We start from the raw sequence: 27,567 nt of genomic DNA on the forward strand, positions 1-27,567 counted from the left end.
CTAACCTCAACACAAGTATTTCTAGATTCACAACACCCTACTAACATAACTCTAATATTATCATATCCATATCTCAAAACTAATTGCGAGGAATCAAACTTCTCTTACTAATCAATGCACTTGAATATGGAAGTTTTTATTATATCCTCTTTGGATGCCTATCATATTTGGAACTAATTTCATAGCACACGCCAATTACCAAGTTACTTAGAGAGAGCACTCTCAAAAAGATATAAGTGAAGATCGAGAGTTTTTATTTTTACAAAATATGGCACCGCCGTGCTCTAAAAAGATATAAGTGAAGTACTAGAGCAAAAGGCAAACTACTCCAAAAGATATAAGTGAAGCTCAATGAGTAGTTGAATAATTATTTGGCTATGTGAAGACTCTCCCAACTAAAAATTTCAGATCCTAAGTACCTTATTCAAACAAAATAAAATGACGCTCCAAGCAAAACACATATCATGTGGTGAATAAAAATATAGCCCCAAGTAAAGTTACCGATGGATTGAAGACGAAAGAGGGGATGCCTTACCAGGGCATCCCCAAGCTTGGGCTCTTTGGTGTCCTTGAATATGGCTTTGGGGTGCCTTGGTCATCCCCAAGCTTAGTCTCTTGCCACTCCTTGTTCCATAGTCCATCCAAACTCTACCCAAAACTTGAACACTTCACAACACAAAACTTAACGGAACTTCGTGAGATGGGTTATTATGATAACGAGCAAATCAATCACTTGGGTACTGTCAAAACAGGACTCATAATTATTTTCACACAATTCCTACTGTATATTATCATTTCCACAATTTATATCAATTAATATAATATATGGAAACACTAAAACAAGCAAACTATGCATTGAAAACAGAATCTGTCAAAAACAGAACAGTCTGTAATGATCTGAACAATGATCATACTTCTGCACCTCCAAAAATTCTGAAAAATTATGAAAACTTGGGAAATTTGTATATCAATGAGAAGAAAAAAAGAATCAACCTAAAATCACTCCTTGGATAGGAATTAAAAATAATTTCGTGAGCGCAAAGTTTCTGTCTTTTTCAGGATGATCAAACAACTATCACCCAAACTAATCATAAAGGCTTTACTTGGAACTTTATTGAAACTAAGGCAACAAAACATGATTAATACAGTAGATTAATCATGTGAACACACAAAAATAGTAAGGATACATATTGGGTTGTCTCCCAACAAGCACTTTTCTTTAATGCCTTTCAAGCTAGGCATGATGATTTCAATGATGCTCACATAGAAGATAAGAATTGAAACATAACGGGAGCATCATGAAGCATATGACTAACACATTTAAGTCTAACCCACTTCCTATGCATAGGGATTTTGTGAACAAACAACTTATTGGAGCAAGAATCATCTAGCATAGGAAGGCAAAATGAGCATAGCTTCAAAAATTTCAACACATGGAGAGGAAGCTTAATATTATTGCAATATGTAGAAGCACATGTTCCTCTCTCATAATAATTTCGAGTATCATCATGAATGAATTCAACAATATAACCATCACCTAAAGCATTCTTTTCATGATCTACAAGCATAGAAATTTTACTACTCTCCACATAAGGAAATTCATTCTCATCAATAGTAGTGGGAGTACCATAAAAGACTTGGATACTACAAATAGTTTCCATATTGAAAAAGCAAGGTTTAGCAAAGGGGTACTCATAATTGTGACAAATTTTATCATCATTCTTCTCTATAGAATAAGTATCGCCACAATAATCATCATAGATAGGAGGTATGCAAAAGTCATAGTAAATTTGATCACTCAAAGTGGGGGGACTAAAAGGATCATCTTCATTTAACGAAGCATCCCCAAGCTTGGGACAAAGTTTAATTGTAGCAAATATATTCTCAAACATGTCATTCGCGTCAAACATAGCATCCCCAAGCTTGTGGTTTTGCACATCATAGACATAATCACTCTCATCATTAATAGTATGAATAGCACCAAGAGTATATCAATTATTTTCATCCTCCACATTTATTTTTAATTCATTCTCATGAGGCATATCAATAGTAGGAGCAACATTATTTGGGAGAGATACCTCTTTACCTGTACTTTTTCTTCTTTTATTCTTCTTCACCCCATGTGAAGATTTACTTAATTCTTCCAAGCTTCTTTTTGGAGAGGTTGGCTGAATAGAAAGCTCCTCCTCGTTACCTGATTCATCATAAGAGATAATAGGAGGGTATTGGGACACCTCTCTGTAGGGGAACGTCGCATGGGAAACAAAAAAATTCCTATGCGCACGAAGACCTATCATGGTGATGTCCATCTACGAGAGGGGATTTCTGATCTACGTACCCTTGTAGATCGCACAATAGAAGCGTTAATAAACGCGGTTGATGTAGTGAAATGTCCTCACGTCCCTCGATCTGACCCGTCAACCGTCCAACGAACCGTCCTCCGATCCGTCCCACGATCCGCTCTGATCTAGTGCCGAACGGACGGCACCTCCGCGTTCAGCACACGCACAGCTCGACGATGATCTCGGACTTCTTGATCCAGCAAGAGAGACGGAGAGGTAGATGAGTTCTCCGGCAGCGTGACTGCGCTCCGGAGGTTGGTGGTGATCTAATCTCAACAGGGCTCCGCCTGAGCTCCGCAGAAACGCGATCTAGAGAAAAAACCGTGGAGGTTTGTGGTCGTGCTGCCGTGGCAAAGTTGTCTCAAATAAGCCCTAAAACCTCCGTATATATAGGTTGGAGGGGAGGGGCCTTGCCTTGGGGCTCAAGGAGCCCCAAGGGGGAGAGTCCTCCCCTTCCAATCCTAGTCCAACTAGGATTGGAAGGTGGAGTCCTTCTCCACTTTCCCACTTCCCCTTTTCTTTTCTTTTCTCTTTGATTTTTCTTTCTCCTGCGCATAGGGCTTCTTGGGCTGTCCCACCAGCCCACTAAGGGCTGGTCTGACACCCCTAAGGCCTATGGGCTTCCCCCAGGGTGTACTGCGCCCCCCCCCCCGGTGAACATCCAGAACTCATTCGTCATTCCCAGTACATTCTCGGTAACTCTGAAAACCTTCCGGTAATCAAATGAGGTCATCCTATATATCACTCTTCGTCTCCGAACCATTCTGGAAACCCTCGTGACGTCCGTGATCTCATCCGGAACTCCGAACAACATTCGGTAACCAACCATATAACTCAAATACGCATAAAACAACGTCGAACCTTAAGTGTGCAGACCCTGCGGGTTCGAGAACTATGTAGACATGACCCAAGGGACTCCTCGGTCAATATCCAATAGCGGGACCTGGATGCCCATATTGGATCCTACATATTCTACGAAGATCTAATCGTTTGAACCTCAGTGCCAAGGAGTCATATAATCCCGTATGTCATTCCCTTTGTCCTTCGGTATGTTACTTGCCCGAGATTCGATCGTCAGTATCCGTATACCTATTTCAATCTCGTTTACCGGCAAGTCTCTTTACTCGTTCCGTAATACAAGATCCCGCAACTTACACTAAGTCACATTGCTTGCAAGGCTTGTGTGTGATGTTGTATTACCGAGTGGGCCCCGAGATACCTCTCCGTCACACGGAGTGACAAATCCCAGTCTCGATCCATACTAACTTAACGAACACCTTCGGAGATACCTGTAGAGCATCTTTATAGTCACCCAGTTACGTTGCGATGTTTGATACACACAAAGTATTCCTCCGGTGTTAGTAAGTTATATGATCTCATGGTCATAGGAACAAATACTTGACACGCAGAAAACAGTAGCAATAAAATGACACGATCAACATGCTACATCTATTAGTTTGGGTCTAGTCCATCACGTGATTCTCCTAATGACGTGATCCAGTTATCAAGCAACAACACCTTGTTCATAATCAGAAGACACTGACTATCTTTGATCAACTGGCTAGCCAACTAGAGGCTTGCTAGGAACAGTGTTTTGTCTATGTATCCACACATGTATATAAGTCTTCATTCAATACAATTATAGCATGGATAATAAACGATTATCTTGATACAGGAATTATAATAATAACTATATTTATTATTTCCTCTAGGGCATAATTCCAACAGTCTCCCACTTGCACTAGAGTCAATAATCTAGCCCTCACATCATCATGCGAATTACGTTGTAATAAATCTAACACCCATACAGTTCTGGTTTTGATCATGCTTTGCCCGTGGAAGAGGTTTAGTCAGCGGGTCTTCTACATTCAGATCCGTGTGCACTTTGCATATATTTACGTCCTCCCCTTCGACGTAGTCGTGGATGAGGTTGAAGCATCGTTTGATGTGTCTGGACTTCTTGTGAAACCGTAGTTCCTTTACTAGGGCAATGGAACCCGTGTTGTCACAGAACAAGGTTATTGGATTCAGTGCGCTTGGCACCACTCCAAGATCCGTCATGAACTGCTTCATCCAGACACCCTCCTTAGCCGCCTCCGAGGCAGCCATGTACTTCGCTTCACATGTAGAATCTGCTACGACGCTCTGCTTGGAACTGCACCAGCTTACCGCACCCCCATTAAGAATAAATACGTATCCGGTTTGCGACTTAGAGTCGTCCGAATCTGTGTCAAAGCTTGCATCAACGTAACCTTTTACGGCGAGCTCTTCGTCACCTCCATACACGAGAAACATCTCCTTAGTCCTTTTCAGGTACTTCAGGATATTCTTGACCGCCGTCCAGTGATCCACTCCTGGATTACTCTGGAACCTACCTGTCATACTTATGGCCAGGCTAACGTCCGGTCTAGTGCACAGCATTGCATACATGATAGAACCTATGGCTGAAGCATAGGGGACGGAGCGCATATGCTCTCTATCCTCATCAGTTGTTGGGCACTGAGTCTTACTCAATCTCGTACCTTGTAAAACTGGCAAGAACCCTTTCTTGGACTGTTCCATTTTGAACCTCTTCAAAACTTTATCAAGGTATGTGCTTTGTGAAAGTCCTATCAGGCGTTTTGATCTATCCCTGTAGATCTTAATGCCTAGAATGTAAGCATCTTCTCCTAGGTCCTTCATAGAGAAACTTTTATTCAAGTAATCCTTTATGCTCTCCACAAACTCTACATTGTTTCCAATCAGCAATATGTCATCCACATATAATATTAGAAACGCCACAGAGCTCCCACTCACTTTCTTGTAAATACAAGATTCTCCAACCACTTGTATAAACCCAAATGCTTTGATCACCTCATCAAAGCGTTTGGTCCAACTCCGAGATGCTTGCACCAGTCCATAAATGGATCGCTGGAGCTTGCACACCTTGTTAGCATTCTTAGGATCGACAAAACCTTCGGGTTGCATCATATACAACTCTTCCTTAAGGAAACCGTTAAGGAATGCCGTTTTGACATCCATCTGCCAGATTTCATAATCGAAAAATGCAGCTATTGCTAACATGATTCTGACAGACTTAAGCATCGCTACGGGTGAGAATGTCTCATCGTAGTCAACTCCTTGAACTTGTGAAAAACCCTTTGCCACAAGTCGAGCTTTATAAACGGTCACATTGCCGTCAGCGTCCGTCTTCCTCTTAAAGATCCATTTGTTCTGAATAGCCTTGCGGCCCTCAGGCAGTACTTCCAAAGTCCACACTTTGTTCTCATACATGGATCCTATCTCGGACTTCATGGCTTCTAGCCATTTGTTGGAATCTGGGCCCACCATTGCTTCTTCATAATTTGCAGGTTCATTGTTGTCTAACAACATGATTGATAAGACGGGATTACCGTACCACTCTGGAGCAGCACGTGATCTCGTCGACCTGCGTGGTTCGACAGGAACTTGAACCGGAGTTTCATGATCATCATCATTAACTTCCTCCTCAACTGGCGTCGCAACGACAGAGGTTTCCCCTTGCCCTGCGCCACCATCCAGAGGGATGAGAGGTTCGACAACCTCGTCAAGTTCTATCGTCCTCCCACTCAATTCTCTCGAGAGAAACTCCTTCTCGAGAAAAGCTCCGTTTTTAGCAACAAATACTTTGCCCTCGGATTTGAGATAGAAGGTGTACCCAACTGTCTCTTTTGGGTAACCTATGAAGATGCACTTTTCCGCTTTGGGTTCCAGCTTTTCAGGCTGAAGCTTTTTGACATAAGCATCACATCCCCAAACTTTAATAAACGACAACTTTGGCCTTTTCCCATACCACAGTTCGTATGGTGTCGTCTCAACGGATTTTGATGGTGCCCTATTTAAAGTGAATGCAGCTGTTTCTAATGCATAACCCCAAAATGATAATGGAAAATCGGTAAGAGACATCATAGATCGCACCATCTCTAATAAAGTACGATTACGACGTTCGGACACACCATTACGCTGTGGTGTTCCAGGCGGTGTCAACTGTGAAACAATTCCACATTGTCTTAAGTGAGCACCAAACTCGAAACTCAGATATTCACCCCCACGATCAGACCGTAGGAACTTGATCTTCTTTTTACGATGATTTTCAACTTCACTCTGAAATTGCTTGAACTTTTCAAATGTTTCAGACTTGTGCTTCATTAAGTAGACATAACCATATCTACTCAAATCGTCAATGAAGGTGAGAAAATAATGATATCCGCCGCGTGCCTCTACGCTCATCGGACCACACACATCGGTATGTATGATTTCCAACAAGTCACTTGCACGCTCCATTGTTCCGGAGAACGGAGTTTTAGTCATCTTGCCCATGAGGCATGGTTCGCACGTGTCAAGTGAATCAAAGTCAAGTGACTCCAAAAGTCCATCGGCATGGAGTTTCTTCATGCGCTTTACACCAATATGACCTAAGCGGCAGTGCCACAAAAATATGGCGCTATCATTGTTAACTCTAACTCTTTTGGTCTCAATGTTATGTATGTGTGTATCACTATCAAGATTCAATATGAACAATCCTCTCACATTGGGTGCGTGACCATAAAAGATGTTACTCATAGAAATAGAACAACCATTATTCTCTGACTTAAAAGAGTAACCGTCTCGCAATAAACAAGATCCAGATATAATGTTCATGCTCAACGCAGGCACTAAATAACAATGATTTAAGTTCATAACTAATCCTGATGGTAACTGAAGTGAAACTGTGCCGACGGCGATTGCATCAACCTTGGAACCATTTCCTACGCGCATCGTCACTTCATCTTTCGCCAGCCTTCGTCTATTCCGTAGTTCCTGTTTCGAGTTGCAAATATGAGCAACAGAACCGGTATCGAATACCCATGCACTACTACGAGAGCCGGTTAAGTACACATCAATAACATGTATATCAAATATACCTGATTTTTCTTTGGCCGCCTTCTTATCAGCCAGATACTTGGGGCAATTGCGCTTCCAGTGACCCATACCCTTGCAATAGTAACACTCTGTTTCAGGCTTAGGTCCGGCTTTGGGTTTCTTCGTCGGATTGGCAACAGGCTTGCCGCTCTTCTTTGAATTACCCTTCTTGCCTTTGCCGTTTCTCTTGAAACTAGTGGTCTTATTCACCATCAACACTTGATGCTCTTTACGGAGTTCAGACTCTGGGACTTTCAGCATCGCAAACAACTCGCCGGGAGACTTGTTCATCCCTTGCATGTTGTAGTTCAACACAAAGCCTTTATAGCTTGGCGGCAGTGATTGAAGGATTCTGTCAGTGATAGCTTCTTGCGGGAGTTCAATCCCCAGCTCAGCTAGACGGTTTGAGTATCCAGACATTTTGAGCACATGTTCACTGACAGACGAGTTCTCCTCCATCTTGCAAGCATAGAATTTATCGGAGGTCTCATACCTCTCGATCCGGGCGTTCTTCTGAAAGATAAACTTCAACTCCTGGAACATCTCAAATGCTCCATGACGCTCAAAGCGACGTTGAAGTCCCGGTTCTAAGCCATACAAGACTGCACATTGAACTACTGAGTAGTCCTCCTTACGTGCTAACCAAGCGTTCTTAACATCCTGATCAGCCGTAGCGGGTGGTTCATCTCCTAGCGCAGCATTAAGGACATAATCCTTCTTCCCAGCTTGTAAGATTAGCTTAAGATTACGAGCCCAGTCTACAAAGTTTCTTCCATCATCTTTCAACTTAGCTTTCTCTAGGAACGTATTAAAATTCAGGGTGACTGTCGCGTGAGCCATGATCTACAACACAAATATATTCAAAGTGGACTTAGACTATGTTCAAGATAATTAGAGTTTAACTTAATCAAATTATTCGCTAAACTCCCACTCAAAAAGTACATCTCTCTAGTCATTTGAGTGGTTCATGATCCACTTACACTAGCTCAAGTCTGATCATCACGTGAGTTGAGCATAGTTTCAGTGGTAAGCATCCCCATGCTAATCATATCATCTATATGATTCATGATCGACCTTTCGGTCTCATGTGTTCCGAGGCCATGTCTGCACATGCTAGGCTCGTCAAGCTTAACCCGAGTGTTCCGCGTGCGCAACTGTTTTGCACCCGTTGTATGTGAACGTTGAGTCTATCACACCCGATCATCACATGGTGTCTCGAAACGATGAACTGTAGCAACGGTGCACAGTCGGGGAGAACACAATTTCGTCTTGAAATTTTAGTGAGAGGTCACCTCATAATGCTACCGTCGTTCTAAGCAAAATAAGGTGCATAAAAGGATTAACATCACATGCAATTCATAAGTGACATGATATGGCCATCATCACGTGCTCCTTGATCTCCATCACCAATGCACCGCCACGATCTTCTTGTCACCGGCGCCACACCATGATCTCCATCAACGTGTCGCAATCGGGGTTGTCGTGCTACTCATGATATTACTACTAAAGCTACATCCTAGCAAAATAGTAAACGCATCTGCAAGCACAAACGTTAGTTATAAGGACAACCCTATGGCTCCTGCCGGTTGCCGTACCATCGACGTGCAAGTCGATATTATCTATTACAACATGATCATCTCATACATCCAATATATCACATCACATCGTTGGCCATATCACATCACAAGCATACCCTGCAAAAACAAGTTAGACGTCCTCTAATTTTGTTGTTGCATGTTTTACGTGGTGACCATGGGTATCTAGTAGGATCGCATCTTACTTACGCAAACACCACAACGGAGATATATGAGTTGCTATTTAACCTCATCCAAGGACCTCCTCGGTCAAATCCGATTCAACTAAAGTTGGAGAAACTGACACCCGCCAGTCATCTTTGAGCAACGGAGTTACTCGTAGCGATGAAACCAGTCTCTCGTAAGCGTACGAGTAATGTCGGTCCGAGCCGCTTCGATCCAACAATACCGCGGAATCAAGAAAATACTAAGGAGGGCAGCAAAACGCACATCACCGCCCACAAAAACTTTTGTGTTCTACTCGAGAAGACATCTACGCATGAACCTACCTCATGATGCCACTGTTGGGGAACGTCGCATGGGAAACAAAAAATTTCCTACGCGCACGAAGACCTATCATGGTGATGTCCATCTACGAGAGGGGATGTGTGATCTACGTACCCTTGTAGACCGTACAGCAGAAGCGTTAGTGAACGCGGTTGATGTAGTGGAACGTCCTCACGTCCCTCGATCCGCCCCGCGAACTATCCCGCGATCAGTCCCACGATCTAGTGCCGAACGGACGGCACCTCCGCATTCAGCACACGTACAGCTCGACGATGATCTCGGCCTTCTTGATCCAGCAAGAGAGACGGAGAGGTAGAAGAGTTCTCCGGCAGCGTGACGACGCTCCGGAGGATGGTGATGATCTTGTCTCAGCAGGGCTCCGCCCGAGCTCCGCAGAAACGCGATCTAGAGGTAAAACCGTGGAGATATGTGGTCGGGCTGCCGTGGCAAAGTTGTCTCAAATCAGCCCTAAAACCCCACTATATATAGGAGGAAGAGGGGGAGCCTTGCCTTGGGGTCCAAGGACCCCTAAGGGCTTCGGCCGAGCCAAGGGGGAAGGTCTCCCCCCCCCCAAACCGAGTCCTACTTGGTTTGGAAGGTGGAGTCCTTCTTCCCTTTCCCACCTCCTTCTTTTTTTTCTTTTCTCTTTGATTTTTCTTCCAATGCGCATAGGACTCTTTTGGGCTGTCCCACCAGCCCACTAAGGGCTGGTGCGCCACCCTCAATGCCTATGGGCTTCCCCGGGGTGGGTTGCCCCCCCCCCCGGTGAACTCCCGGAACCCATTCGTCATTCCCGGTACATTCTCGGTAACTCCGAAAACCTTCCGGTAATCAAATGAGGTCATCCTATATATCAATCTTCGTTTCCGGACCATTCCGGAAACCCTCGTGGCGTCCGTGATCTCATCCGGTACTCCAAACAACATTCGGTAACCAACCATATAACTCAAATACGCATAAAACAACGTCGAACCTTAAGTGTGCAGACCCTGCGGGTTCGAGAACTATGTAGACATGAACCGAGAGACTCCTCGGTCAATATCCAATAGCGGGACCTGGATGCCCATATTGGATCCTACATATTCTACGAAGATCTAATCGTTTGAACCTCAGTGCCAAGGAGTCATATAATCCCGTATGTCATTCCCTTTGTCTTTCAGTATGTTACTTGCCCGAGATTCGATCGTCAGTATCCGTATGCCTATTTCAATCTCGTTTATCGGCAAGTCTCTTTACTCGTTCCGTAATACAAGATCCCGCAACTTACACTAAGTCACATTGCTTGCAAGGCTTGTGTGTGATGTTGTATTACCGAGTGGGCCCCGAGATACCTCTCTGTCACACGGAGTGACAAATCCCAGTCTCGATCCATACTAACTTAACGAACACCTTCGGAGATACCTGTAGAGCATCTTTATAGTCACCCAGTTACGTTGCGACGTTCGATACACACAAAGTATTCCTCCGGTGTTAGTAAGTTATATGATCTCATGGTCATAGGAACAAATACTTGACACGCAGAAAACAGTAGCAATAAAATGACACGATCAACATGCTACGTCTATTAGTTTGGGTCTAGTCCATGACGTGATTCTCCTAATGACGTGATCCAGTTATCAAGCAACAACACCTTGTTCATAATCAGAAGATACTGACTATCTTTGATCAACTGGCTAACCAACTAGAGGCTTGCTAGGGACAGTGTTTTGTCTATGTATCCACACATGTATATAAGTCTTCATTCAATACAATTATAGCATGGATAATAAACGATTATCTTGATACAGGAATTATAATAATAACTATATTTATTATTGCCTCTAGGGCATAATTCCAACAACTTGGACTACTAAATTGATCAATCTTGGAACCAGCCAAAGATACCCAATTCAGACTGGCCTGTTTTCACACGAAACTCTCAAAACCAAAGATCCACTGCACGAACTGAAGAAAAGAATGGAAGTGATTTTCTATCTATAGCTATTGGCTTCTTATTGCACATTGTATGAGATGTCCTATTTATTTGGGCTTATGCTTATGCTTTTGTAGCTTTTGCACTTTGGCCTAAAAGCCAAAACAAACTTCTAAATAGGTACTTTCGGCTTCGGCTTTTGCACTATGTATTGCTCTTTTCGACGACATCTTTCTTGAAGCGGGGAGAAAGCTTTTTTGGGTAAAACCTAACATTTCTTGGTTAATTAAGGTAAAACAAATGAGCACCCCCCAAAAAAACTAGAGCTTGTGGATAGGGAAGGCAAAGACGCGACATCAAGGGACATCATCAGCGTGAGACACAAGGGCGCCAAGGCCCAAAACCATTAGTCATGGCTCAAGTGCAACCGAACTAAACACACACGCTCAACATATCTTATCCATATCGAGCCTCGCTACATAGAAGCATCATGGGCTATCATTATTTTGTGGGAAACATCTGGCAAGGCTCAACTTCGACTTCCCTGCAATGCCCGCCAAGTGTTCAAAGCCGCGATCACTTGCGGAAAAATCATTTTTTGTACATGTCCAGGTAGGCTTTCATCTTTTGCTTAGGGTCCTCCACTTTGCGCACCTTTGGCAACTCATCAAAATTCTCCAACAACCTATACTCTGCGTATTTAGCCGTCAGGGTGTTACATGACATGTTGTTCTTTTCCAGGAGCCTGCTATGCAGCTCAAGGCGAGAGGCATCATCCTTCTCCTTGCGCAAAGGCTTTGGGGTCCCAAATAGAGGGGCTGGACCACACGAGTAACCTTGCTAAGAAATTCCTCCAAGGATAATGGTAGGGCATCAACCTGAGTCATCTTGGCAACAACATTGCTCTACCTATACCCCCCCCCCCCCAGGAAACCGCCTAACCATCGGTGAAATCACGCCCGAGCGATCGAGATCGAACGGCTGGCGAGTTAGTTTGGCAAATCCCCTAAAACGAAACATAGCCATATTGATTTTCCTACTAGCAAACATGCCCGTGCGTTGCAACGGAAAAAAAAATCACCTCCTTATACATATTGGACGATATTTGTAAATCCTTTGACAACAAACAACATGATAAATAGTGTTACATAAAAATGTAATGACTACATGATTTTTTTAGTGTACTCAATGTGTTTTTAAAAATCTTTATGGGCACGATTTAAATAAATATGAAGGTCAACATTAATCCACTTGTTTACATAAACCTCGTATCAACAGCTTAGTATACATCATCGTATATTGATTGGTTATTGTGCACGATGGAAAATAGGATGACTATGTACATATTCTAAACATTAGCATATGGTAGCTAGTAGGAATCAACATCCGCTATAGTGTCAACTCTATCTTTTGTGAGAGCATTAAACTGTTATATCTACTCAAGTTAAATAGGACAAGAAACATGTGTAATAGGCATTTCCAAAATAACCAATATAGAGAATGTATTAATTAATATTGCACAATAAGCTTTATTGTAGAAAGTAACATGCAAAATAATAGCATATTTGAAATCTTCACTTTTTTCTGAGCGATTTTTATATATGACATGTTAGATTTAGAGTTAGGATTTAAAAGATATGAATGTTTTAAAAGCATTTGAATTTACACAAAAAAAACAAAGCAATAGGAAAAATAGGGCGCTGCCGGAGTCGAACTCAGGTCTCCTCCTAGTGCAGGAAGACGTTGGTGCGTCAGCCACTGGGCTACAACCGTGACTGTGCTGAAATAGAGGTGGCACTTTATATATACCGAATTAAACGAACCGTTTTTCGTTTTCTCACTTAAAAGGAAGTGCGGGTTGAATATACAAAATGTCAGGGGCTTTTTTGCAAAACCGCCACGACAGACGACGGAAGCATTAGCTGCTTTATTATTACTAGCAAAAGAGCCCGTGCGTTGCAACGGAAGAGAAAATAATACATGCTCTGGACGCAATATATTTTCACATGACTTCACATTTGTGTTGCCGACGATGGCTTTAGTGCTCACACAATGAAAACGCGTTTGAATATACAGTCATTCGGAATAAGATGAGAAATATGTTGCTTCTCCCCACGAGGTTTTCCAAAGGTGTGCATGTGTTGTTAACGATGTTTTCTTTCCTCTCAATTTGGTTTTAATTCAATGGATGTTTATTGCAATGTGTATCGTCGCCGGAAAGAGAGAAAAAAGGACTGTGCACTACACATTAAGTTTGCACCAAAAATAATATTTAAGAAGTATTCAACAGCTAAAAATAACATCCTATTTAGATTCTACACATTTTTTAATCAAATTTCATATATAACATGTTAAAATCGGAGTTACGGTTTAAAAGATATGGATAATTTTGTTTTAGATAAAATGTGGATTGATTAACTGAAAAGTTAGGGTTTTTTCTTAAAATACGGAGGGCGGGTTGATTACCTCAAACATCAAGGTGTTTTTGAAAAATTGCAAAAAAATGATTCATTTTCTGACTTAAATCCGGACTGCGGGTTGATTACCTGAAACATTAGGGGGGTTTCTGCAAAATGCAAAACCGATTCTTTTTTGACTTAAAAACGGACTGCGGGTTGAATACCGGAAAAGCGGGAGGTGTTTTTGCAAAAAAAAAACGGCAATGTACGGCAGAAGCACTGCGGGCTTTTTATTAGGGGAGATATATAAATTATATATATATATATATATATATATATATATATAAAGATAAGGGAAAGATAAGTTAATAACCATTCTCTACATGTACCTCTTGGTAGCAAATAATAAGACAAAAAATTCAACCTCGGTAACCGAAGGAAACATTGGAGTTATTTCTCAGGAACAGTTTAACAGCTTCAACTGTCATGGGCAAGGTTCTATCCCAAGATGCACCAGTTGGGCATCAAGTACATTGAGAATGATTCTCTGTAATGACAACATTCTGGTGCAGTAAGAACTTTCACTTAATTTATGGATCTCATTAAGTTCATGAGATAGAATCATTGAACAATTCTTATTAGTGCATGAGATCAACATGAAGATCAACTCCTGGGAGCATCAGAACAGTACAGTAGTTTGAATCAGCCGAGAGATCCATTTACACAAGAAACAGTAACTTTGTTATTCTATCCCGACTTTCAGAGGGTCCGTGCATATATTGAGAGTGGTTAAATGATCTATAAGATGAAGGTATGAGCATTCCCAGCTAAGTATCCTTCAAGCCAGGTCTTGTGGATGTGTGTCAGTTCCAAGCCCTCTGGATTCCCAGACTGCGAGTTCAGGCAGTTAGGTAGTTCAGCATAAACTGTGTGCAAAAGATTCTATACAGTTGCAGGGTGCGCAAGAATTTCAGGGGGAATGCAAGAATTTACCTTTGTATTCAGCAGAAGCGTTGTCCGGCAGCAATATTGCACATCACCTAAGTGTGACAGAAACATTAACATCAACACACAAGTCAATGAGATAACACAAGACGAGTAATTGTGGCGCATCCCAAGATTATGGAGAGGGCTCGTTACAATTAAAAATGATGTCAAGAAGGTTTGAACGAACTGATAACTCATGGCGTGGAATAACTTCAGTATGTGAAGAGTTCTTCGAGTATACCTTCCATTTCCCAGTTGTCAAACCTCACCAACCAGTTACTTGTACCGATCGGCGATGTAACAAGTCGGTCCACCCACGCTCGGAACTTTTGGCCTTGTTTGTCACCATAGCATGAACTCAGTGCATCAACGGACGCATGAAGTGACCGCTCCATTCCACAAGGATGTATCAGTGTGCCATTCTGGTGCTATCCAAAATAGACGATTGATCTAAAGTAAGCTCAAGAAACAACCAAAATTTGCTCCTCGGGAATCATAAATGGGATCGAGATCCCAATTCGAACGTGCAGTATTGGGATCAGTAATATTAAAAGGAATTGTGTACAAAAGAAATGGCATATTAAAGAGAAAATGGTATGAACAAACATTAAACGGGTTAATCTAAGAGTTCGACAAGGAAATGTACTTACAGTAATGCTTTTCAAGTATTGTATAACTGATGGAGACTTCTGAACGTCACCCCTCCGCCATTTCTCGTAAAGAACATAGAACTTCACCACTACATCTGCAGGCTTGACGGTGTCTACCTTCGGATATGGGAATTCAAGATCTCTTGCAGAAAAACTAGGCCCTAGTTTGAAGTGCCCGATAGCTTGCATGATACCGGAAGCGCATCTCTCAGTTGCATAAAGCAACTTAAGATTATCTTTTCCGTTCTCTTCATACCACTCAAGAAGCTCCTCTTGGGCATTGCTAACCTGAATATGATTCCAAAACTCTGTAATAAGCTTATATGAGTAATCATCGTCACCAATGAACTACACTGAACCCAAGCAACTTATACACTGACCATGACACCATAGGCAGATGGAACACTGAATAAATCTGCATCATTGCCAGAGTCACCACACACAAGAACATTGTTCGGTGGTTTTCCACACAAATTGAACTTCTCGAGTAAATATATAAGAGCTTGCCCTTTCCCCGCACCTTGTGGCAATACATCCAGTGCCTCTCCGCTACTATAGATTATCTTCACATCTAACTGATCACAGAAAGAAAGCGATGAAGTCATAAAACACCGCTAAGCAATAACAAAGTCCTGTCAAAAAGAAGAATAGAGAAAGAGAAGGTCACCAAGGCCTGCCTTGTCTTACCCCAAGCTGCTCCAATTTCTGAGGGAGGGAATTAATCACTTCCTGAGCATCCTGCTTGTCGACGAAAAAGCTGACCTTATGAGGACCCTGATTCCTCTCTGGCTGCACCACACAAAGCCAAAGTACTACAAATACCTTAGTTCAGCTAGTAAAAATTGAAAAACCCAGGAAAAAGTAGACAGGCAACTCATTGGGCGTGCCTGGGGCTTTAGCTGAGGGAACGTAGCTGTCTCCTGAACAACAATATCCCTATCCCACTTGTTATTCAGAAATTCCTCCCAGCCAACATCAGGAGTCATCTCCTGGCCATATGCTATCACAGTGCCCACAGACATGATGGTGATGTCCGGTGTGAGCAAAGGCTTTATTTTCCTCAGACCCTTGTAACTGACCGGCGTTCTTCCAGTCGAGAACACCAGCAGAGAATCCTGGGAGTACTCAGACTCCCAGAGCGCCTCGAAACGGAGCATGGCCGAGCTCTCCGGATCACTGTGATCAACCTGCAAGTGCACAATCCAAAAAGTCAAACATTGTTCAGACACACAACAGCGTGAGTTAGTTCTTTCTGGATAAACCAAAGGATCGAACTGGGGTACCCACCATCGTCTGGTCAAGATCCGAAACGATCATAAGGCGCGCAGAGCCATCGAGCCTATCCATTCTTCGTTGCGGCGCAGAAGCTGAATAAGGCCCTGCAGAGCAATAGTGCTGCAGAGGCTGCTGCGATGTTTGATGCGTCTGCCTGGACACTTCTCTGATACAACAATACGTATCTCTCCTGCTTTTATACTATCCCTTGGTCATCAGCTGGTGGGGTCTTTATTTTTTGTAGAAGGAAATAATAGCTCCAGATAAATTTTAAAACTATTGCACAGGAGACAGCGAACCAAGGCAAGCAGGACACGCATTTCTCCTGCTTTTATTTTAAAACTAAACTAAATAAACTATTTCATCGGTCATCCGTCGGTAAGGTCTTTCTTATTCGTATACACGAGAAAATAATGGCTGCGGATCACTTAAACAACTACGGCAAACAAGAAATAAGAGCAAGACAGGGGACCCAAACATCCACGGTTTATCCACACAAGAAAACAAGCAAGAGCGTGACTTTGCTAATGAGAAGTATTTTCCAGGAGAAATCGTTGTGGATAGGGAGTCCAGCCAATCATCTAGCACGGTTTACATCAATCAGATTTGGCGCAGGGAAATGTACAACAGTAAAAGTACAACGCACGTACTCGACAGAAGCACGGGAGCATGTATGGTCCGCCGACCAAACACCTTGAATGCATGATGGTTTCGGGGAGGAGGAGGAGGAGGAACGTACAAGGTGGCGAGGGTGGCGCTCGGGCGCGGATGAGTTGTAGCTAGGTACAGTAGCTCCTGCCTCGCCTGAGCGCCGTGCGGCCGCCGGCCCGGCGAGGAGGAGGAGGAGCCGGGGAGGATGTGAGGCGGCGGGGTGGAGAGAATAGAGATGCGGATGACGACGACCAAGCCAAGACCCGGAGGAGTGCGTGCGCACAAGTGGAGTGTGGAATGTGGAACGTGGAACGCGGGTGCAGCGAAGCTTCCGTTTGAGCGCTTGTGATGACTTTTGCTTGCTGCTTTTTCCCGTTGATGAAATCCCTGGGGGAACACCTTTCTGACAGAGCACAACAAAGAAACAGGGTCTCGACAGGACTACAACAATAGAAAAAATGGCTCCATGATACGCTGGATCAATTTTTGTAAGGATAAAAGCAGGAATTTTTCACGCCTCGCGTATTTTACTGTCAACCAAAAGTATGTGGCGGAAAAAACAGAAAAAACGACAGGAAATCGCAGGTGACCGCCGAACGATGGTGTGGCTTTTCATTTTGGCTCGATGTACAGCCATAGCCAATTCTTCAGCAACCTTTCTTAATTGGTTCAAACATTGCGGTAATGTTGTTAATTGTTTTACGGCTGATTTGTTTGACTTTGAATCGAACTTGGTGAGTGGCTCCTCGTTAGCTCATTGTAAAATTGGACACATCAGTTTAAATATTTGTTTCATTTGAGAGAAAGTTAAAGCTATTTGAAAGGGCGAGATATTGTAAGTTTTTCAAAAGACGAGTCATTATTCCCCGCAATAAAGGCAAGACATTGTAAGAGCATCTCTAGTAGAACCCTCAAACCCTTAAATGTAAAATCAGTTTTAAGGGTTGAGAATTGCCCATTTTTGACACTTTTAAGGGTTGAAAAACAGGGGCAAAGACTAGAACCCTCAAACCCAACCCTTATAACGGAATATAAGGGTTGGGTTTGAGGGTTCTAGTCTTTGCCCCAACCCCAAACCTTAAAACTGTCATTTCATATATCACACATTTCATCATATGACATATCACAAATTCAATCACATTTGACATAAAACAATAATCATTCTAGTTATTATTACAGCACCGAATAAAACAATAATCATTCAAATTATTACAACAATGTTTGAGCAAATTACAACATAAAACAATGTTTGAGCAAATTACAACAATTGTTCGAATCAAAGTATAACATAAATTGAGGACATTGATATCATTGAGTGTTCCCGGCAACCCAAAGAATGCATGCTAAATCCATGTGTCCTCCGATGCTACAGCCTCAAGCACAATGGTAGCATCACGGCTTTTACTGCAATACATTCCGTGCCATGCCTTTGGGCAATTTTTCCACCTCCAATGCATGCAATCAAGACTACCAAGCATCCCCGGCCATCCCCTTTTTTCATTCATTTTCATTAATCTCTTTGTATCTTCCTCGTTTGGTGCCCGAAGATACTTCTCACCATACAACCGGATGACCAACTTGGCAAACCTACGGACGGACTCCGTGGTTGTATCTTCCCCAATGCGAAGATACTCGTCGGTATAATCCGCGGGTATGCCAACCAATCCGACGCATCGGACAACGAGTCCATGTCGTCGTTGTTCACCTCCATCTACAATGTGAGTGGCAACAATTGTGAGTGCCAATGAAGCAAAAATGTAAAAATGAAGCAAAAAAGCAAAAATGTAAACCTCAATCTTCGGTGCTGCGGAGGGGCGGCCGGGGCGGCGGCGCTGGGAGGGGCGGCCGGGACGGGGCGGCGGTGCGGAGGGCCGGCCGGCGGCGGCGGAGGGGAGGCCGGGGCTGCGGAGGGCCGGCCGGGGCGGCGGCGCTGCGGAGGGCCGGCGGGGACGGGCCGGCACTGCGGAGGGCGGCCGGGGTTGCGGCTGGGCGGCGCTGCGGAGGGGCGGCGGGGGAGGGGCGGCACTGCGGACGGGGCGGCAGGGGCGGCGCTGCGGACGGGGCGGCAGGGGCGGCGCTGCGGACGGGGCAGCCGGGGCGGGGCGGCGGAGGGACGGCCGGGGCGGGGCGGCGGCAGTGGAGGGCGGCCGGGACGGGGCGGCCGGAGCGGAGCGGCGGCGGCGGCGGATCGAGGGGAGGGAGCTGAAACTTCCCTCCCGCGCTGGACAGGAAGAGGAGTGCAGGTTGGGGGGAGTTTCTCCCCCCAACCCTCACTTCTACAGCCTGCGTTGGCGTTTGAGGGTTGGACCTCTAAATGTTTTTACGGGTTTAAGGGTTTAAGGGTTCTAGTCTACGCCGTTTTTTCGATGAAAACTGTAAAAAAGCGGTTATTTTTAAGGGTTTGAGGGCTCTACTAGACTTGCTCTAAGTTGGTTATGAATGGAATTCAGAGACCCTGAAACTGGTTTTCCGGGCTCCAAGCTCGTCGGGCGGACGAGATACGGAAAATTGATACTGAAAATTCAAAAAACAAGCTCACGCTAGAAATTGTTCATTGGTGCGTCACAAACACAGTTAATCATCATAAATAGAGATGAAAGTGCATAAAAACCCTAACCCTAGTTCGTCAGCATCTTCACTGTCGTGCACACTCATCATAGTTAAGATAGTGCTTGACAACGGACTTATACAACGCCCACATGAGCTCGTGCTCCTTCTTGCGGCTCCTTCTTGCGGCTTCGAGGCGGCCTTGAGCACCTTCTTCGTTGTTCGCCACCATGCGCTAAGTGGCAACGAGTTCATCGTCGACAACGCGACACCTCTTGAAGTGGAGCAAGATGTGCTGGTCGAGCACATCGAAGCCAGCCCACACGTCTCACCTGCCGCTTCGGGAGAGCCGGACGCGTTCCTACCCCTGCATCGACCTCGACGTGTGCCATGCCTCACCCTCCTCATAGATGGAGCTAGAGATCATCACCACTACGCGGCCGGAGTTTCCGGCATCTACCTCGTGGTGGGCATGCTTGCTCGGTGGCACACAAACGTGGTCGCACGGCTTCCACCCGCACGGACGCGGCCGCCACGATCGCGGATGGATTTGCCAGCCATCGATCTGCCAGAGATGGAGAAAAGGGAGAGAAAAGAAGCCAGAAATTTCTCGTCGGAGATGTCTAACCCTAGCATTGGAGGAGTGAAACTATGGCGGTGGGGATTGGGGGGCTAAACCTAAATGCCCCCCTCCCCCATATCGTTCATATATTGGCGGAGGATACTGAAAGGATCGATATGGTTGACTAGAGGGGGGGTGAATAGGCAACTACCAATTTTTAGCTCTTCTTAACAAGTTAGAGAAAGCAACACAAGGTTCTCTGAATTAACCACTAGGTGAGCAACATATATGATGCTAACTACCATGACAACTATTGCAAGCAAGAAATACACAACAACAATAATATACACAAAGTAAAGGTAAGAGATAACCGCAAGTGGAACCGATGAAGACGAGGATGTGTTACCGAAGTTCCTCCCCTTTGACAGGAAGTACGTCTCCATTAGAGCGGTGTGGAGGCACAATGCTCCCCAATAAGCCACTAGGGCCACCGTATTCTCCCCGCACCCTCACACAATGCGAGGTGCCGTGATTCCCTGCAATATTTGTTTTGTTTGAGAGAAAGTTAAAGCTATTTGAAAGGGCGAGATATTGTAAGTTTTTCAGAAGGCGAGACATTATTCCCCGCAATAAAGGCAAGACATTATAAGTTGGTTATGAATGAAATTCAGAGACCCTCAAACTGGTTTTCCGGGTTGCAAGCTCGTCACGCGGAACAGATACGGAAAATTGATACTGAAAATTCGAAAAACAAGCTCACGCTAGAAATTGTTCATCGATGTGTCAAAAACACGGTTCATCATTATAAATAGATATGAAAGTGCATAAAAACCCTAACCCTAGTTCGTCAGCATCTTCACTGTCGTGCACACTCATCATAATTAAGATAGTGCTTGACAACAGACTTATACAACGGTCACATGAGCTCGTGCTCCTTCTTGGGGCTTCGAGGCGCAACGAGTTCATCGTCGACAACGCGACACCTCTTGAAGTGGAGCAAGATGTGCTCGTCGAGCACATCGAAGCCAGACCACACGTCTCACCTGCCGCTTTGGGAGAACCGGGCGCGTTCCCATCCCTGCATCGACCTCGACCTGTGCCACGCCTCGCCCTCCTCGTAGATGGATCTAGAGATCATCACCACTACGCGGCCGGAGTTTCCGGCCTCTACCTCGTGGTGGGCATGCTTGCTCGGTGGCACACAGACGTAGCCGCACGGCTTCCACCCGCACGGATGCGGCCGCCACGATCGCGGCTGGATTTGCCTGCCATCCACTACTAGGAGAAAGGCTATTAGTTGCGTTGGTTTTGCCCTTATTATTAGCGCTGGGGCTAGCGCTACTGCTAACGTGCTACAGCTAACCTGTTAGCAGTAGCGCCCGATTGAAAGCGCTACTGGTATCTACGTTAGCAGTAGCGCTGGAATAAATAAAGCGCTACTGCTAAGCCAGCGCTACTGTTAGTATTCTAGCGCTACTGCTAATATTCCTGCTTTTAATATTTAATTCGCATCGTATTTATGTCCCCCCTACGTATTTGTGCATGCTCTATACAGGGTTTCATCATATCATAATAAACATGCATAATTCGCATCACATCATACACATAAAGTATCATGTCATATAACTCATCATCATCTTACGTACTCATCTAACAACTCATCATCATCTTAATCATATACCAAGTTAAAATCTCGTAAAACAGAAAAACATCATAATAGTCATCATATGCGTGCATCCTAATCGATCATGTCAAGTTAATATAAACCAGAATAACTTGTCTTTCATAAGACCTTGTCCTCGCTCTTAGGTATAATGTCATAAAACAGAATAACATCTATGTCTCCATGATGAAGCACATAGATCCAACGGTCTCCAACTTGTGGCTTGCGATCCTTCTTTATTTCTCTTCATGCTTCAATTTGGAGCCTTTTTTATTTTGATTTGCGGTTACTCGAGTATGAAGCATCGAACTCAGCCCTCAGCGGGCTTTTAATTTTCATATGACCTTCTGGGTGCATCAACAGAGGCACTACACCATTTGGCAGTTGTTGTTGAAGAACATAATAATAACCTAGTTAGCAATGTAATCAACACCATTTATGCAATAGTAGAGCGTACTTAATTAGGAAACTCTTAGCAAGATATTTCGGCGAGTGTCATCCGGACTCAACCTATGCACGAGTGGCATGTAAAATGTATAATTTTGGCCAATTCTCAAATTATACGGGAAGTTATCCCTAGAAACCAGGATACCAACAAGAAAGTAGAGAAGAACATCCTTCTCCTTCAAGTTAGATGTGATCCATACGTGTAGTGTGTCGTGTTAATTAATTTCCGTAATTCACTCGAAGAAACAAAATAAGTTATAAATTATAATTTAACAAATTTAGTATATGCATGAACACCAACTATTTCTAAATATAGAATGCAAATTACTTGACAAATATGGTTGAGGAACTCACATGGAGGTAAAATAGGAAGCATATCGACAACCACCCAAATGTCGATGTTGCCTCGCATATTATCTTCAGGACAAAGATCGAAGGTTATTTCCATACCCTCCTGAAATCCATATGTCTTGCAAAGATCTTCCCAATTTGGACACCCTATTTCTGTGTTAAAAACTGAATTAAATACTTTGATAACACATGTATGACCATGTATAGTCCTCAGGTTAGCGCTCCTCGTCTCCATTCTCTCGTGGTCTTCGAAACCGAGCCTCTCCAACACATATCTTATTGCATGGCAAGGGAGGAACATATCTCCATTCTCGTCAAGCTTCATGCTGAAGAACCTATCGTCTCGCAGGTGAGGTGTGTCACACATACCCCGATAGTCGCCGCAATATTCACACTCCCAATATTCATCGTCACACGTTTCCTGTTTTAATGTGATAATTTAACTTATAATCCATGGAACATGTTTGTAAATGTGTAAACAACAACCGTGACACTATATCGAAAGAATTGAACATCTATATATAAATAGAAGCATGAATAATAAAAGGGGACCTATATTTGGTCGAAATGTTGATTCATTACCCTTTCCGGCAATTTCCAAGCACTCCATATGCCCTAGTTTCTAGCACTAGTCATGTGGAAATTCAAGAAATTTTTTGGCATGACCTTTGCTAAAAAGTGGACATATGGAGCGCCTGAAATTTGCAGGAACGGAAAAGAAATCAACATTCCGGCAAAACATAGGCCAGCCGTACATTCCGGCAAAACTCGAATAATAATGTGCACTACATTTCAAATACAACATTTGCTAGATGTCAGGTAAGAAAAAACATGAGCTTAATTTTTGGTTTCTCACCAAATTGTCATAAGTACCTGCTTTGCAGCAATATTTTGAGAGAACTTCAACTCTTATTAAGCTTCTAGGGTCTAGAAAAATAAGATTTATGTTTTAAACCTAAATTATGCAAGAGGTGTTTCTTACTAAGTCTAAGTACTTGAAATCATCAACCTTTAGGTGAACAACACCAACAATTTTAGATGATCAAGGATCATCTGACAAGGGTTATTTTCCCCAAGTTTAGATGACCAATGATCAACATGGCATAGCATGAACTAAATCCATTTATGTGGTCACGAACAACGAAGAAGTTGTCTTATCATTTTCATTCTATATAAACTAATAAACATACTACTCCATGTGTCCCTTGTAGAATAAACATGAGACTGTCCAGAAAGCATGCATTGAACTTTCTAATTATAACTACCAACCTTTAAGAGTAGATAAAAACTGTTAAGGTGGAAATAGTACTATATATTTCCATGAACTTTTACTGAAATATACATAGATGCATACAAATCTAAAAATGCATCTTTTATAATGATCTTTTGCAGGGTTGTGATGCCTCCATTCTGCTGGACCCAACCACCAGCAACCAACAAACTGAGAAAACAACAATCCCTCTACGTGGGTACGAGGCCGTGAACAAGATCAAGGCCGTTGTGGGGGCTTACTCGAGCGGGAGGGGCGGCGGCGACGGCGAGGGAGGCGGCGACGAGGGGGGCGGTGGCGGCGACGAGGGGAGCGGGGCGGTGACGACGACGAGGGAGGCGGCGGCAACAACGACGGCGAGGGAGGCAGCGACGGCTTGAGATCGAGGAGAGGGGGTGGGGGAGTTAAGAAATTTTGAGACCGCGGTGGGGTGTTAACTAAACATAGTAGTAGCGCTGGTTCCGGAGGAGCGCTACTGCTATTGTACTTAGCAGTAGCGCTTTTACCATGCCAGCGCTGCTACTACAACTACTGTCGGTGGCCTCGTTGGGCCCCTTTTAGCAGTAGCGCTGGATGCGCACAACGATACTGCTATGGACCTTAGTAGTAGCACTGGATTAGGACCAGCGCTGCTACTATAGCTCCTGCGGATGGCCTCGTTGGGCCCTGTTTATCAGCAGCGCTGAAAATAGGGCCAGCGCTACTGTCGTGGTTTTGTCACGGCAGATGTCCTCGTGAAAGGACTTATTGTTGGAGCCATCGCACCTTGGTGGCGACTCAAAGGGGTTATGCGGGAGCGAGACAGAGATTTACCCAGGTTCGGCCCCTCGTGAGGAGGTAAAAGCCTACGTCCTGCTTGGAGTTTGTATTGATGATGTTTCGATTACAAGGGACATAACTCGCCTGACCTAGCACTCGATGATTTCTAACCTGCCCTCTCCCTCCCTGGGACTCGCCTTTATATACAGGTCGAGTCCTTAGGGTTTACAAGGGTCCTTTCCTTTACACAAATCGTGACTCTTCCGATCTCTAAGTCGCCATCTTTCCAAGACTTGGAGACCTTCTCTACTATGGACTCCCCCCGAAGGTCCTGAACCGCCATACGACTTCCGACCTCGCTGGGCCAAGGCCAAAACCACTTGGAGATGAGTCGCCAGCTTTGGTGACCCGGCCCAACTAGGGCGGGTTACCCAACAGATAATATCCCCGACATTAGGCCCCAGATTGACTTGAATTTCTTTCATGCCAATATCCTCACTCAGTTAGGGGCGATTCATCTCACTCTTCTTATGCACCATACACTTAAACCGCCATCTGCTGCAGAAAAACTTAAGCCACCAAACCACTTCTTGCTGGCGCCTTCTTATCCCTTGAATCTCGGAAAAGATGATGACGTAATCTCCAACGGATCCTTCGGTTTCACTATCCCGAAAATTTCGGGCGCCATCATGGTGAATCTTTATCTTTTGGCAGTTCCCGCTCATGGCGCCTCGATCCTAGCGCCCGACATGATAAATAGGCGGGAGGAAGGGACAGGGCACATTTCACCTACCCATCTTGTCACCCTTCTCTTCCTCGCCGTCGCACCAAGAGCCTCATCGCCACCCGAGAGCTCCGCCGCCATCCGAAGACTCCGACGTCGTCCGAAAGCTTCGACGCCGCCCAAAAACTTCGTCGCCACCGAGCACCTCGTCGTGGCCGAGCCCTTCGTCGCCGTTGAACGCCTCGCCGCCGTCGAGCACCTCGTCGCCGCCCGAGATCTCCATCATCGTCCGAGATCTTCGCCGCCGTCCGGAAGCTGCTAAACGCAACGCTCGCGGCGAATCCTTCTTCGGACGCCTCCAGCCGCATTTACGAGGTCAACATCCCGCCATTGAAGGCAGATCTAAGTTTCTCGAGGTTCATGTCCACTGTGTTTTTAGAACATCCCGACTGGTTGGTGGTGATGGTAGCGAATACAGTAATGTTTTCCATACCTTTAGTTGTTCAGCCTTGATTTACATACTTAGAAAAGATTTCACCAGATCAACAGTACTGTTCCCACCTTAGTCACAGGCCGTTTTATCCAGGCCTTTTCGCATTCATTTCTGTCTGTCCAGTAGATCCATAATTTATCGCTTGTCGAGTGAAACCTGTTTATAATTTCATACTTCACCATCTTGGCAAATACTACTGAAGCTCTGAAACACCTCTCCTTTAAGTAGTAAGAGTTTCATAAGTCGCCCTGGCATCCTGACCCGGACCTTTATCGGCGGGTCAAAAAAACTCCCTCAGCCATCATGCAAATTGTTTGGCGAGTCAAATGAACTTGTTTCACCATTTTCAGTAGATGCTTGGCATGTTAGTTTACCCATAATTTTATCCCTTTGTAGCATGGGCACTGTTTTCAAAAGTGATTGGCTCCCAACCAAGGTTGACGATGCTATCCTTAACAACTATGTAAAAACGGGGAATCTGGACCCTCAAGAGGTTATCGGTTGGCGTTCCGGGTTAGGAGAGGAAATCCCCAACCCGAAGGAAGGGGAGATAGTTGTTTTTGTTGAACACCTTGAACGGGGCTTTAAGCCGCCCGGATCGAAATTCCTCAGAGACGCCATGACCTTTATGAATATTCGCCTCCAGGATTTAGGGCCCAACTTGATAAGCAATTTATGCCAGTTCCAAGTGTTCTGTGAGGCCTACTTGCGGATGGAACCCTCAGTTCCTTTATTCTGATACTTCTTCCATTTGAATCGCCAAAAGAATTTCACAATGGCCCTAGCTTGGAGCTTGGAGGTGTCAATGTTCAACGTCGTAGGGATAGTTCATTCCCGTCACTCGCCTTGCCAAGCCATCCCAAAGGCTGGGGCGAGTCTTGGTTTTACTGCCGGGAGACTTTGCCTGAGGGAGAGAACAAGCTTCTCGGTTATAGGGAAGATCGCCTTCCAACAAATTTCAAACTTCCAGACAAGCTCACCGAAGAAGAGGAGTCAGACTTTATCCCAGTACTGTCCGAGTTAAGATCTGTGACAAACAACGGCCTTACTGGGGTTGACTTGATCCGCTGTTGGGTTGAATGGCGTATCCTCCTCTTAAGTTGCCGGGACGGATTAATGTGTGATTTTGACGGCACCCTGGATCACCCCCAGTGCTACTTCCGCACGGCTCCGACAGAAAGTGATATTGTAACCATCATCAAGAAGTTGACCGGCGAACCTGCGGCAAAATGCGGCCAAATAGGTCTTAAGCCATTCTGCAAGATCAACCCGGCACCAAAGGTAAATAACTTAACCCGTTTTTGCTTTATTCTTTCCGTCTTACTTGAACTATGACCTCTTATAAAATATGCCATTTCAGAAAGGTGATAAATTTTGGTCCAAGAGGCCGAAAAAGATGGCCATAAAGCAAGCCAGGCCGCCCCCGAAGAAGAAGTCCAAGGGCAAAGGCAAAGCCGCCGTCACTGAGCCATCTGACGCCGATGAATCCCAAGTCGGCGACGTACTTTCAGAGGTAAAAATCCATCCTCTTTTA

At 44.5% G+C, this 27,567-nt stretch overlaps 1 protein-coding gene across 2 annotated transcripts; it reads right to left on the reverse strand.

Annotated features, from left to right (window-relative positions):
* Positions 1–14,221: 14,221 nt before the first annotated feature.
* LOC123424708 (probable sucrose-phosphatase 3) lies at positions 14,222–17,515 on the reverse strand. Of its 2 annotated transcripts, XM_045108386.1 has the most exons (9): positions 17,306–17,515; positions 16,579–16,732; positions 16,179–16,478; positions 15,979–16,080; positions 15,672–15,866; positions 15,292–15,579; positions 14,883–15,069; positions 14,648–14,694; positions 14,222–14,545 (listed from the first exon to the last, which is right to left on the reverse strand). In XM_045108386.1, the coding sequence occupies exons 2-9, from the start codon at positions 16,636–16,638 to the stop codon at positions 14,453–14,455; spliced, it is 1,272 nt and encodes a 423-aa protein (XP_044964321.1). In that variant the 5' UTR covers positions 16,639–16,732; positions 17,306–17,515; the 3' UTR covers positions 14,222–14,452. The 2 variants fall into 2 exon arrangements, with proteins under 2 accessions (XP_044964321.1, XP_044964314.1); XM_045108379.1 differs by lacking the exon at positions 17,306–17,515 and having other exon boundaries at positions 14,883–15,063; positions 16,579–16,726.
* Positions 17,516–27,567: the final 10,052 nt, after the last annotated feature.

The sequence above is a fragment of the Hordeum vulgare genome, chromosome 1H (genome assembly GCF_904849725.1).
Source record: "Hordeum vulgare subsp. vulgare chromosome 1H, MorexV3_pseudomolecules_assembly, whole genome shotgun sequence".
Taxonomy (NCBI): Eukaryota; Viridiplantae; Streptophyta; class Magnoliopsida; order Poales; family Poaceae; genus Hordeum; species Hordeum vulgare.

What these genes read in the sequence shown, in the direction of transcription:
- LOC123424708 (XM_045108386.1), bottom strand. Translation starts at nt 16,638, where the DNA reads ATGGATAGGCTCGATGGCTCTGCGCGCCTTATGATCGTTTCGGATCTT. An exon ending in AGAAATTGGAGCAGCTTGGG is followed by an intron (nt 15,867 to 15,978) that starts GTAAGACAAGGC and finishes TTCTGTGATCAG; the next exon opens with TTAGATGTGAAGATAATCTA. An exon ending in AATACTTGAAAAGCATTACT is followed by an intron (nt 15,070 to 15,291) that starts GTAAGTACATTT and finishes TATTTTGGATAG; the next exon opens with CACCAGAATGGCACACTGAT.